Source organism: Mus musculus, chromosome 16, assembly GCF_000001635.26.
Source record: "Mus musculus strain C57BL/6J chromosome 16, GRCm38.p6 C57BL/6J".
Taxonomy (NCBI): Eukaryota; Metazoa; Chordata; class Mammalia; order Rodentia; family Muridae; genus Mus; species Mus musculus.
In genome coordinates this window covers 85,452,559-85,465,040 of record NC_000082.6, presented here as the reverse complement: position 1 = coordinate 85,465,040, position 12,482 = coordinate 85,452,559, and the positions used below count along the sequence as shown (strand labels likewise).

General features: G+C 41.4%; 1 protein-coding gene across 2 annotated transcripts in view; it reads left to right on the top strand.

The window, feature by feature from the left end:
• Cyyr1 (cysteine and tyrosine-rich protein 1) overlaps nucleotides 1-12,183 on the top strand; it is a 98,048-nt gene extending 85,865 nt beyond the window's left edge. The window contains exon 5 of one of the 2 annotated variants that reach the window (XM_006523005.1): nucleotides 7,360-12,183. In XM_006523005.1, the coding sequence (XP_006523068.1) occupies nucleotides 7,360-7,526 (167 nt within the window). In that variant the 3' untranslated portion in view covers nucleotides 7,527-12,183. The remainder of the gene's footprint in view (nucleotides 1-7,359) is intronic. The other variant, NM_144853.3, reaches the window with a different exon arrangement.
• The last annotated feature ends 299 nt before the right edge of the window (nucleotides 12,184-12,482 follow it).

Sequence of the window (12,482 nt, the reverse complement as noted above, 5' to 3'; positions counted from 1 at the left end):
GAACTTCTACATATAAATATATTGAGGGCATAAGATTCTATAAACAAGGCTCTGCACTTTGTATTAGAGAGTCCAATAGTGTTTTCTAGATCATTTTGTATGTGTACCACACAAGATATAAGAGGTGAGCAGTTTCATGAACTCACACCAATCAGTTACCTGTTCTAACTCTGTATAATATCAAGCCAGTAAAAATTCTGACACAGAGAGCTAGAAGACCTCCTGGCTCCTCCCCTTGCCAAGAAGCAATTGAGAGTTGATAGACAGGAGCATTATTCTTCTTTGATGGTGTGGCCACTTTCAGTTTTCCCTTAGCCATATTTATGTGTACACCACTAGGGAAGAGGTTTTTCTTTGTTTCTTTTCTTTTCTTTTCTTTTCTTTTCTTTTCATTTCTTTTCCTTTCTTTTTTGAGGATTTCTACAGGACATTTGTTTGCAGACATCATTTGTTCCTTGCAAAAAACAAAAAATTATTCCTTTAAATCTCAAACCAATTATTATTGGCTAGTTAACTGGGGTACTTCAGCTAAGAGATGTCAAAGGCAAGAAATGCTGACCTCAATTGTTGTCCAGCCTACCAGACATCCTCTAAAGTCCAGTTTTAACAGGTGTGGGTCCCTTCACCTCACCCTTTCACAACTCCAGAGAGTCTACGTCTTCTTCTTAGTTACTTGAATCTCTTTTATGGTCCATAAAACAGCCAGACTCTAGTCTTTAGAATTCCCTGGAAACATTGATAAATCAATACTGGGTGATAGACAGATGACAGATGGCTGAGTGGCACCTGCCTCCCAGAGGATCTCAGTTCAAACCCTACTACCTATAGAGCAGATCACAGCCCTCTGTAAGTCCATCCCCGGGGAACAAATGTCCTCCTCCAATCTCTGTGGCACACATTTGGGGCACAGTCGTACATGCAGGCAAAACATCCATAAACATTTTTCAAAAGAAAGAAGGAAAAAGGAAACACTGTCCCTGTCCTTCTATACACACGGACGGTAGTCCATGCTGCCTTAGAAATCTGAGTTTGATTCCTAGAACCCAAGATGAAACTGACTCCTGAGAGCTGTCTTCTGACCTCATCATATGCTGTGCCATGGTGTGCACATACACACACACACACACAAATTAACAACAACAACAACAACAACAACAATAATAATAATAATAACATAAACAACAATAGATAAAAGAATAATTTTAAAGAAAAGTGTAATTTGTTCTTTGTCTGCCAAAACTTGATACTGGAAATGTTCCATATAAAAGAATAGTGCTACAATGAACTTCAAGATAGAAATGAACACTAGAGAGGAACAAACTGGTCACCAAGAAGACGCCATCCTGGAACCAACTACATTATGTCAGAATCTAACCATGATATGGAGAGGCTTCTTTTCCTGTATTAATTATGTATTAACACGCATAATTCTTGCTGCAGACAACATGTGTTGGACGTTGTAATCATTACTTTTTCTATTTCAGTGATAGAAAACCATGACCAAGACCCATAGAGAAGGAAAGGTTTATGTGGTGCTTACGAATCTAGAGGTATAAGCGTCATCATCGCAGGAAATTATGGCAGCAGGAAGAGCTAAGAGTTCACATCTTGAACCACAAATATGAGGCAGAGACAGGGCACTCGCTTTGAAACCTCAAAGTCTTCAGTCAACGGCACACTCCCTCAGCAAGGCCACACCTCCTGAGCCTCTCAGACAAGGCTACCAACTGGAGATCAAGTAATCAGATACCAGAGACGTGGAGTGGGGCATCGTCAGTTCCAAAAGGGTACCCCTCAAAAAAAAAGACAGACCCACTGACTTGTCCAAAATTGAGTTTTGGCCCATCTTAACCTGGACTATAGAAGGACTTCAGGTGGTTAGGTAAAAGCCAGCAAATTTCTGTGGGAAATTCCCACCTACCAAAAGGAGTCACTTCTCTCTAGCAAAAAGGATATATAGCTCACCAATAAACATATACCTGTGACACTTATCCATGCTACCATCCTATCCCTTCTCACCTCCCCCTCTACCCTAAAATGCCTCCATCTCCTTAACTTTCCACCCTCCTCCAGCTACTGCTTCTTCTTCTAACCCAGCTGCTCTCTAAGCCCCTGCTCCTGCTAGTCTCACTGTGGTTTTTTTCTATTCTCTATCCCGTTGATGTTTTCTCTTCTCTTACAGATAGCCCTAACCATGTCATCTGCTGACCATGTTCAGTCTATTTCTTTTCTCTCTGCTCTAGACTCTTCCAAATGCCTCTGGCTGTTTTCTCTCACACCTACAATAAGCAACCTTCCACCTAACCATTTCCCGAAGTAGTCCTGTTGTCGGTTAATATGGGGGTGTCTCATTCAAACCACCACATATGTATTGTATGATGAGGAAGAGAAGAGTGCACAGTTTTCTTTAACTTATATTTTAAGGGGGAATCAAGAAAATAGAGATGAAGTCAGATTTTTTTCCCATAGAGAACTTTAGTTCATGATATTTTGTGTTTTAGCAATTAATATAATTAGATAAAATAAAAGGGAAGCTTAGTTAATATATAAGTTAATATAGAGGACAGGGAGCATTCTTAGACTCTTGGCTGCTGAGATGGCTTAGCATGGAAAGAGCTTGAGTCTGATCCCTTCAACACACGTAAAGTCGGAAGTAGATAACTGACTCTGACCTCCACATGTGTGCTGTACCCCACATGTGCTCAGATACATACCATCTGTACACAGTGATGCATTTACATTTCAGAAATCAGAGTCTGAGAAAGAGTTGGATCCTATAAACAAGCAGAGGGGTGTACATCCTGCCTGTTAGAGGCAGTAGATTTGGTTTGTTCCTGGTGTCTCAGTGAAATAAGAACCCAGTCTTCTCCTGAGAGTGGAAAGGGATACAGATACACTTTAGGTGAAGGAAAGTGAAGAAAGCAATCTCAGAAAGGAGGGTGTATGAAATGCCTATGTAATATATGCTTTCTGAGCAACACCAATGACCAACACATCTCAGAAAAGGTCACGGCTTTAAAGTGAGATCAGTCTGCATGGCTGTTTTCTTGTCTAACCACATAAAGCTCCTCCTTCACTTTGTAGTTTGGAATTGCCAGGACCTCCCTGTGGGAGGTCCTCAAACTCACAGAGAACTGTCTGTATCTACCTACTGAGACCTGAGCTTAAAGGCATGTGCTACCAGGTCCAGCTGACAAAATATTTCTAAATTGAAAGATGTCTTTTATAGTCTTGTTACTTTAATTATTCTTAACTCTTAAGAGCCCAACTTATAAGTTACTGGGCTGAAACAAACGTGAATAAATACATTAATTACCCAGTCTGAATTTCAACCACCAAAATGGAGGTTTTAAGCCCAGCCATGACGAGAGAAATGATGGCTGTATTTTCTCATTTAGGAATTGACTAATACAACAGCCTGCCTGTGCCATGCTGGAGTCTGTAGAGAATCCCACAATTCTTTTGTAAATAGATTCGCCATGCCATGCATTTGCAAATTATAACATGTAAAAAGCCAGAAGGTTTCTAGAATTTTTATTCCAAATATGTCATTCAGGACAATACAGGGTCCTGTGAGAAGATGTTTGTCAGTCATTTATAATAACAAAACTGTTAGCCTCAGAGTAGGTAAATGTAAAGTGGAATAATATACACCTAGTAATAATGAATTTTTGGGGAGAATACACAACATAAGCAATGCTATGATATGGAGTGGCAAAGATTTTGCCATTTAATGGGACTGCATAGGTATAAATGCAAATATGACTGTCTTAGTCTGGGTTTCTATTCCTGCACAAACATCATGACCAAGAAGCAAGTTGGGGAGGAAAGGGTTTATTCGGCTTACACTTCCATACTGCTGTTCATCACCAAGGAAGTCAGGACTGGAACTCAAGCAGGTCAGAAAGCAGGAGCCGATGCAGAGGCCATGGAGGGATGTTCTTTACTGGCTTGCCTCCCCTGGCTTGCTCAGCCTGCTCTCTTATAGAACCAAGACTGCCAGTCCAGAGATGGTCCCACCCACAAGGGGCCTTTCCCCCTTGACCACTAATTGAGAAAATGCCTTACAGTTGGATCTCATGGAGGCATTTCCTCAACTGAAGCTCCTTTCTCTGTGGTAACTCCAGCTGTGTCAAGTTGACACAACACTAGCCAGTACAATGACCATGGACATAAGTGTGACCACTCAGACTGAGGTGACAAAATTCAGTGTGATTTTGTTCTGAATCCAAATTTTCTCATCTTTTGAAACAGTTGCTTGAAGGAATTGAAAACTTTGCATTTCTTCTCTAATTTTCGTATTTTCCCTCAGTATCTATTTGTTTGTTTCTTTTTTCACTCAGTCACTCATTTTGACACGTGGTTTAACTGTATATGGCAGGCTTAGATAGAACTCAGTTTATAACCCAAGCTGTCCTTAAAATTGAGATCCCCTGCCTCAGCTTTCCAAATGGTGAGATTAAAGATATACGCCATCACATCCAACACTATTTTTAATAGTATAGACACTCATATCTGACATTATAGATGAATAGCATAGTTATACTACTTACATCAGGCAATTGGAATACCAGAAATGCAAGAGTTTCAAAGGTCCCAGCTCTATACAGGCATCCACACATCTTCTAGAAACCATATGCCCAGTTGAAAAGGACCAAACCCCTTAATTAACAAGGATTAATCAGGAATTCCAAAACTAATGCCTTGAATATCTACTTCGTTATGAATCCTTATTATCATAAAGAGAGATAACACAGTCCATTATACAACACAATTTCAGACATATCCTCCAGTGACTGTGTTGCAAAAGATGCTCTTCTTTCATGATGAATAGACCTCAAAGCACCACTCTGCAGCATCGCAGTCATTCATCAGTGTTCAAAGGATCTGTGAATGAGAGAACATTGTTTCATAGCTGGGATTGTGATGTTCAAAACACAGCAACATTAAACCACAAAGATCCCCATTGAACTGTCCTCTAGCAGTGTTCATAGCACGGGCGGAGCAAAGCATAAATGCACCACACACACACACACACACACACACACACACACACACACACGGTAGGTTCAGGACAGAGGAGGAAGTGGAGAAGGTCTGTGGGATAAATTACTCTGTGTTCCCCATGGCAGAGGCAAGAGAAACTTCAGCCTAATAATATGATGGACCCACCTCTTTACAAGAACCGGCATGATAGAGCAGCCTGCTGGGACTTGCTAGCTTATGTGAAGGCTGTAGGTCCTCCTTTCTTGCTATGTATGAAACATTTTGCAAGTCTTTGTATCAGCCCTCTTACATTTCACAGAGCCAGGAATTGGGCACAAAATCCAGAGAGAAGGTTGATGCCCTCTGCAGGTGTTACTCCGTTCGCTCAGAGAATACAGAGCTTAGAGTCAGGCACGTCCGAAGGAAGGCTAAAGAAGTCCAGTTCCCTGATGAACGACATCTGTGCCCCCAGGACACTAGTGGGTGTCTTTACAGCAGAGCAGGGCTCTCTGGTCACATACCACTTAGTTGAGTGGATTCGTAGTCCTCCTTTCTCTGGTTACTTAGTCCCTTTCCTCACTCCCTCTGTCTGTAGGGAGGTCAGTCAATGATCTGAACATTAGGGTCTTGCTAATGAGAGGCCCACCAGAGGATCCATTGGATCACTTCTATGTTCTTAGTAGTCTAGGCCTAATGTGTACACATGTGCCACTTTACCACAGCACTGTAGGTCCTTGGGGGAAGAACAGTTTGCTGAAATGCTAGCTGTTCCCTGCTGTCACTGCAATGCTAAAAGCTTGGTGATTTAGTCATATTATTGTGACATGAGTTTGGGGATCTATTCACAGTGGCCGGTTAAGGCCTGTCACTTCCCAATAGGATCCATGCCCTGAGAATGGATTCATTTCTGGTTTATCATCATGAAGACAGATGAATTTCAGCTCCCAGGTGCTTCTCTTCCTCCCCTGGGGACAGGGTTAGGATCACTACAAAATAGGTGTACGGGAGAAGTCACTAGCAAGTATAATAAATGTGATTGTTAAATGCACTGACGTAGTAAATTAAATAAAACCTATTTGCAAATGAGATTTAGAAAATGAAATTCCTCATCTCCATTCCCAAACTTGTTGATCCTGCAAGTTCCAGGACCTCTCATTCTGGGTGCTCACTTCTTTCACCCCTCCTGTCACCCTCCAACCATGTTCTACTTTCCCAGCGATCTACAGACTCAGCCACTTTGTGTTTTATGAGCATCTACTCCTTGTTAGCAGGAGTATGTTTGAATCACTCTTGAATACTATTCCATCACCTCTCTTGTCTGCAACCTCTGTTCTCTCAGCTGAGAGTGTGTTTGCCAAAGCACACTCCCTACTCTGTTTTTCTACATATCACAGAGATGTTTATACCCTGATGTTTACTGGTTGAATGAACAAACCATGTCGTGCCCCACAAGAGAGAGGTAGACAGGATGTGATCCACATTCAATAGAATTCTCTTCGGTACTAAGGGAATTCAGCCAGTCTTGGAAAGATACCATGGCTCCCATTTAATCTAGTGGTCCTAGATTTTATATAGATACCTAAGAACATTTATGACATGAATATATAAATCAAACAAGGAACAAAGGAGAATAATGACAGGTGGGAGAAAAGGGGAAGGTAGAGCCTATAAGAAGGACAACTTGCAATGTTGTAGTTGTCGGAAAACATCCTTTTTATAAACAGTATTGTGTTCAGTGAAGATATGCAATGAATAATTTTAAAGAAATAAATTTTATGATTTATATTCTGAGAATGCTGCACCACTTACTAGCCCAGCATCGGGATACTGATCCCTGCTTCTCACCAAGCCCAGCATGGTGATACTGAACCCTGTTCCTCACCAAGCCCAGCACGAGGATACTGAGCCCTGTTCCTCACCAGGCCAAGCATGGTGATACTGAACCCTGTTCCCCACTAAGCCCAGCATGGTGATATTGAGCCCTGTTCCTGACCAGGCCAAGCATGGTGATACTGAACCTTGTTCCTCAGCCTCTTTTTCCATTTCTCCCTTTCTCACACTTTCTGCTGAAATCCACACACCTTCCTCTTCCTGTGCTGCTTTTAGCCACACTTAAGTTACCCCCTGCTTCCTCACTCTCGGCGTCATACTTCTCAGGGACTTTCTCTAAGCCTCAACTCCAAACACCTTCTTCACCCACAGCACTGCCTTACAGAGATCCCATTTATTCAGCCATACCTGTCCACACTCTAAGCAAATATTCCTAGTTTTGCCAGCAGAAAGTGCTTCTGCTCTCAAAGTATCCAGCACAGTGGTTTAACACAGCCACCGAGGCATTACTAAATGCCTGATTTCTTTTCTTTTCTTTTTCAGTGGCACCACCCCCCTATACTTATGACCACGAGATGGAATATCGCACAGACCTGCCACCTCCATACTCTGCAGCCCCACAGGCTTCGGCCCAGCGCTCTCCACCCCCTCCGTATCCTGGAAATCCAAGGAAATATTCCTCCTCCCAGAACAGAATACGTGACAATTAGCAATTTTACCCAGAACAAAATGCCTCAACTTAGAAACATGCACAAAAATGATTGTCTACTGGCTAGGGTCCGATAATATCTCAGGCAGAATGTACACGTGGAGCAGGCTCTTTCCCTGCTCAGAGCTAGGTGGAGAATTATGCTTGGTTTTCTGAAGTCATGGATTAAGTGATCTGCGGATCCACCCAGGCACAGTCAGATCAAAGCGTTGCAATTGGCAGGCTCCTGATAACCATGCTGCTTTAGGACGAGATGAAGACAAAGTCAATATTGAACCCGGAATAAAGACGAACAGAGCGTAGTCCGATCTACATCAGGGAAGAGCTACATTCCATACAGCCTTAGGAGAACTAGAACAGATCGTTATTTCATTTATCCACAAATATGTATCAAGTGCCTTAGAGCCCACTCTGTGCCTCGCAACATGAGGGGCCCTGGATAGAAGTAACCAGGGGGAACTTTGGTTCTGGCACAGGCATACCTCATCCTGTTGCACTTTGACCTTTTGCACTTTGCAGGTGATGCATTTTTTACAAGTTGAAGGTTTGTGGTAACCCTGCACCAAACAGTGTCATTTACCCACCACTAGGAGTGTACTTTTCCTATCCTTGTATCACATGTTGGTCATCCTCAACAGTATTCCAAACATTCTCATCATTGCTATTATTATGTCTGTTATGGTGATCTGTGTTCAGCAATAGTGGTGTTGTTACAGTAGCCTTTTGGGGGGGGGGGTGTCATGAACTCTGCACATATAGAACAGTGAGATTAATAGACTGGTAAATATTATGTGTGCCATATCTGCTCCACTAGAAAGCTCCCTCCCTCCCTCCCTCCCTCCCTCCCTCCCTCCCTCCCTCCTTCCCTCCCTCCCTCTCTCTTTCCCTCCTTCTCTCTCTCTCTCTCCCTCCCTCCCTCCCTTTCTCTCTCTCCCTCCCTCCCTCCCTCCCTCTCTCTCCCTCCCTCCCTCTCTCCCTCCCTCCCTCCCTTCCTCCCCGCCCCCAACTCAGGGAACAGTATTGAAATTAAGCCAATTAATAAGTCAACAATGACCTCTAAGTGTTCAAGCTACAAGAATCATATAGTTCTTGCTTTTCTTGCTTTAACCCAAAACTGGAAATACTTCATCTTGGTGACAAAAGCATGTTCAAATCCAGGAGAGGCTGAAAGGCCAGCATCTATGCCAGCTCGTTAGTTAAGCCATAAACACAGATGCGGCTTTCCCAAAGGAAGCTAAAACTGTCTCTCTCCAAACACACAAATGATAGAAAAGAAAGAAAACAGCGACCTCATCGTTTATAAGAACTCTTCAGTGGTGTGTGCAGCCATCAAAACAGCCACATTCCCTCAAGTCATAAAGCTTGATTCAGAGCTAAGACCTAACTCTTCATTCTACAAAGGTTGGCAGAGGCAAAGAGGAATCATAGCTTGCATGCTATAAGAGAAAGATTGTGAGGAGCAGAGATCAGGTCCTGAAGTGAAGGAAAGGAGCTGACCCCTGTAGTATCAAAGGGGAAAGCGAAGCCTCAGGCACTGCAATGGAAGTTGCTGCCTGTTCTCCCAAAGACCTCAATAGGATCACACATAAGATGGCTGCCTGGTGCAAATGAAAGACCCTCCTGTGGAAAGACTTGTCTTCTAGAACTTCCCCAACCAGAGAAAAGAAGCTATCTTAACCCCACACCTCAAAAGACAGCCTGGGTTTCTTGTTAGTGTCTATTCCACAACTTTCACATGAAGCCAATGTTCAATGTTCATTTTCTAGTCAAAACTCCTAGTCCTCTTAAGCATATGCAAAGTTTGCTCTGCCCATAGTCTATAAATAGAACAACCAGGTCTATTTTTGATGTCACTTAATGAATGTTTTAAACCAAGTGTTGAGACTGCTCAGGGAAAAAACAAGGTTTCTTTCAAAACCTTACTGCTCCTTGACAATGCACTGTTCATCTGTTCATCTAAGAGCTCTGATGGAGATGGACAAAGAAATAAACCATGTTTCTCATATTTATGAGTGATTCCAGTCCCACTCTGTGTCCCTTAGACTATGATTAAACTCAACTTCTATGTCTCATTATTTAATAACCACCTTTTTAAAGGTCATAACGGACACAGAAATGGGAACTTCTGGGGGCTTGGCAAAGTCCTGGAAAGAACCCACATCTGTAGATCCATGACTCACAAGAAGAAGTCAAGAGGTCAGTATTAATAAACATTTGGAGGAAGTAGATTTTTGCCCTCATACACAATGCTGCCTTTGTTAGGGCTTTGGTGGGGGAAGTACCTACAGATATGGTAAACCCACAAAGGTGCTGAAGGTGCAGTTCAGTTACTATGTCTTATGATATCACTATGAGAGGAACAATTGCTTCTTTTTTTTTTTTTTTTTTTAACAATTGCTTCTTATGGTAAGCAATGAAAGGAGGTTTTGGTTCTTCTGGTGAAACATGCTCCTGGTGAAAGGTGCTGTGGGCAAAGATGAGGTGACAGCAGAGGGTTTAGAGTATTTATAAGTGACTTGAGAAGTCAGCAACCAGATTGGAGAAAATTACAATTTTCAAGGAAGAAACACTGTGCATTAAAAGCCACCAAACAGCATCACATGCCACCGGAAACTCTTTCATGAAGAGAAGTTTCATGAAACCCATCTATCAGACTTCAGTGTCATATTATTTGAAGGAACTCACAGTCTTCCAAAATGAGCAACCACCAACCTAATCGCCAGTAACTCTCACCCCACTGCTACCAATAAGATTTAGACCTGCTGAAAGCTCGAGTGCTAGTTGCCATTTTTTAGCACAAAATATTTTAATGAGGGTATACACATTGCTTTGAAGACACTTAACAAACTATAGTATAGTATAAACTTGAATGTGCTCTGGAAAGCTAAAAAGTATTTGTGTGATTCTCTTGTGAGACTTGCTTTACAAGAGAGACAAGCAACTTCATAGATGACATCGAAGTGTTACTGGTACGGGTATATCAAACACATGCCATCTCTAAAGTATGTAAAACAAAACAAAGCAAGCCAACAACGAAAAGCAGTTGCAGCTTTCCTGTTGACTAGCTAACTTTGTGAAGCCCGTCCATCAAGATTCCATACAAAAGGTGTTGGTGTGGTAAAGAAATATGCTAGAAAGAATGTCTAAAATGAATAACGGATCAAACTTTCTGCTTTTGTCTTAGGTAGGTGTGTCCAGCTGTGTCTGCAGCAATGAATGCAGCCAATCAATCTTATCCATTATCTTTGACAATTTAAACAAGATCAAAGGTACCCAAAGGGTTCTGGGAGCTAAGATCTCCATAGTCATTACTAACCCCTCCTAAAAACCCACATGGTGTTAGTCACTGGTATATGAGGGTTGCTCCAACTGTAGAATGAATGGTGAGAAACCAAAAATTCTCAGGGTTTTATATCAGTAATAAAATGTGTCATTTGACTGTAGATGAAAGACCTTTTTAAAGGGGAAAATAAATGCTCAAATATAGTAGCCATTTCTTCCATTTTATTAACTTTTATCTTTTAGACAAGTTATATAATTAATGGGAAAGGCAAGAAGGCACAGGGTTGCCTTTTGCCTGAATACTAGTTTTTGTGAAGTACTTCCTTTAAATGTAAAAGCAATTAATGAAATCTTCCAATATGTCATGTTCTACAATAAGTGGCCCTAGCATTCATATTTTTACGTGGGTCTTTTTGTGTACTTTTAACTGTTTGTCGAAAACTAGAGATAGATGATCAGACCTTAATGCCACTTTAAAAGAAAACCTAAAACACTCAATCCAGTATCATGATTATAATTCAGTGACATTCCAAAATGACACTAAGACACTCCATAAATAACCAAAAGAAATATCTTACAATATAAGTTATGGAATATGAGCTTGTAGTTGAGGAAGTTAATATGAACAAATAGTGCCTTTTATTGTATCAGATATCTACAGTTGAAATGTGTAGGTCTGACTGAACATGGTCTCCTGAAGGTATTAAGGCTAGATTTGTTTTGAGTGACTTGCTTGGCTTTGGAAAGAATAATCTTAGCTTCGAAGATGTGAAGCCTTCAGGGGTCCTGTTTGTTCCAGAAAGAGACTTCCTGCCTGGCATGAAATATTAGCATAGTGTTCACAGTACATGAGCTTTGATTTATTTTTCTTCCACCAATGTGATTAGTTTCCACTACTCTCAAGCAAGAGTCCGCAATGCCAAAGTCATGGTGGTCTGAGAATGTTGTCGGTCGGCAAATCCACTACACATTTCTAAAGAAAAATAGAGAGGCATGACCATAAAAATTAAATGCTCTTCTTGGCAATAATGTATATTTACCACGTGCCTCTGACATTCTATAAATATTGCCTGCACCGGAACCATTTCTGTCCATACTATCTCTCCTTGAGTTTTTTATGGCTCACCCTGAGGCATAGCATGAATCTATATAATCACCATAGATGAAGGATTTTACTGTTTTTATTAGTATCATAATAACAGAAATAAACATATCATAGATGTCTAAAAAGTTCACTGTTTATTTTTAGGAGTAATGTATATCAGAGGCAAACAATATTTGATGTAAAAATTTGATTGTGGTTATTTAAGAACTAACCTTTGTTATGGCTAATTTGTTTATAAGGAACAATAAACTGAAAGAACTTATAACAAGAATGGGAGTTTTGGGGTTTTTTGTTTGTTTGTTTTTGCTTTTTGGTTTTGGTTTTGGTTTTGGTTTTGAGACAAGGTTTTTCTGTGTAGCCTTGGCTGTGTGGAATCTCCCTTTATAGACCAAGCTAGTCTCAAACTCACAGATATCCTCCTGTCTCTGCCTCTCCTCTGCCTCTGCCTCCTCCACCTCCGCCTCCTCCGCCTCTGCCTCCACCTCTGCCTCTGGAAAGCTGTGCCCCACTGCCAGAGTAACAAGAACCATGTTTTAATTATTATGTCATTAATCCTCCCTGCTATTCCTC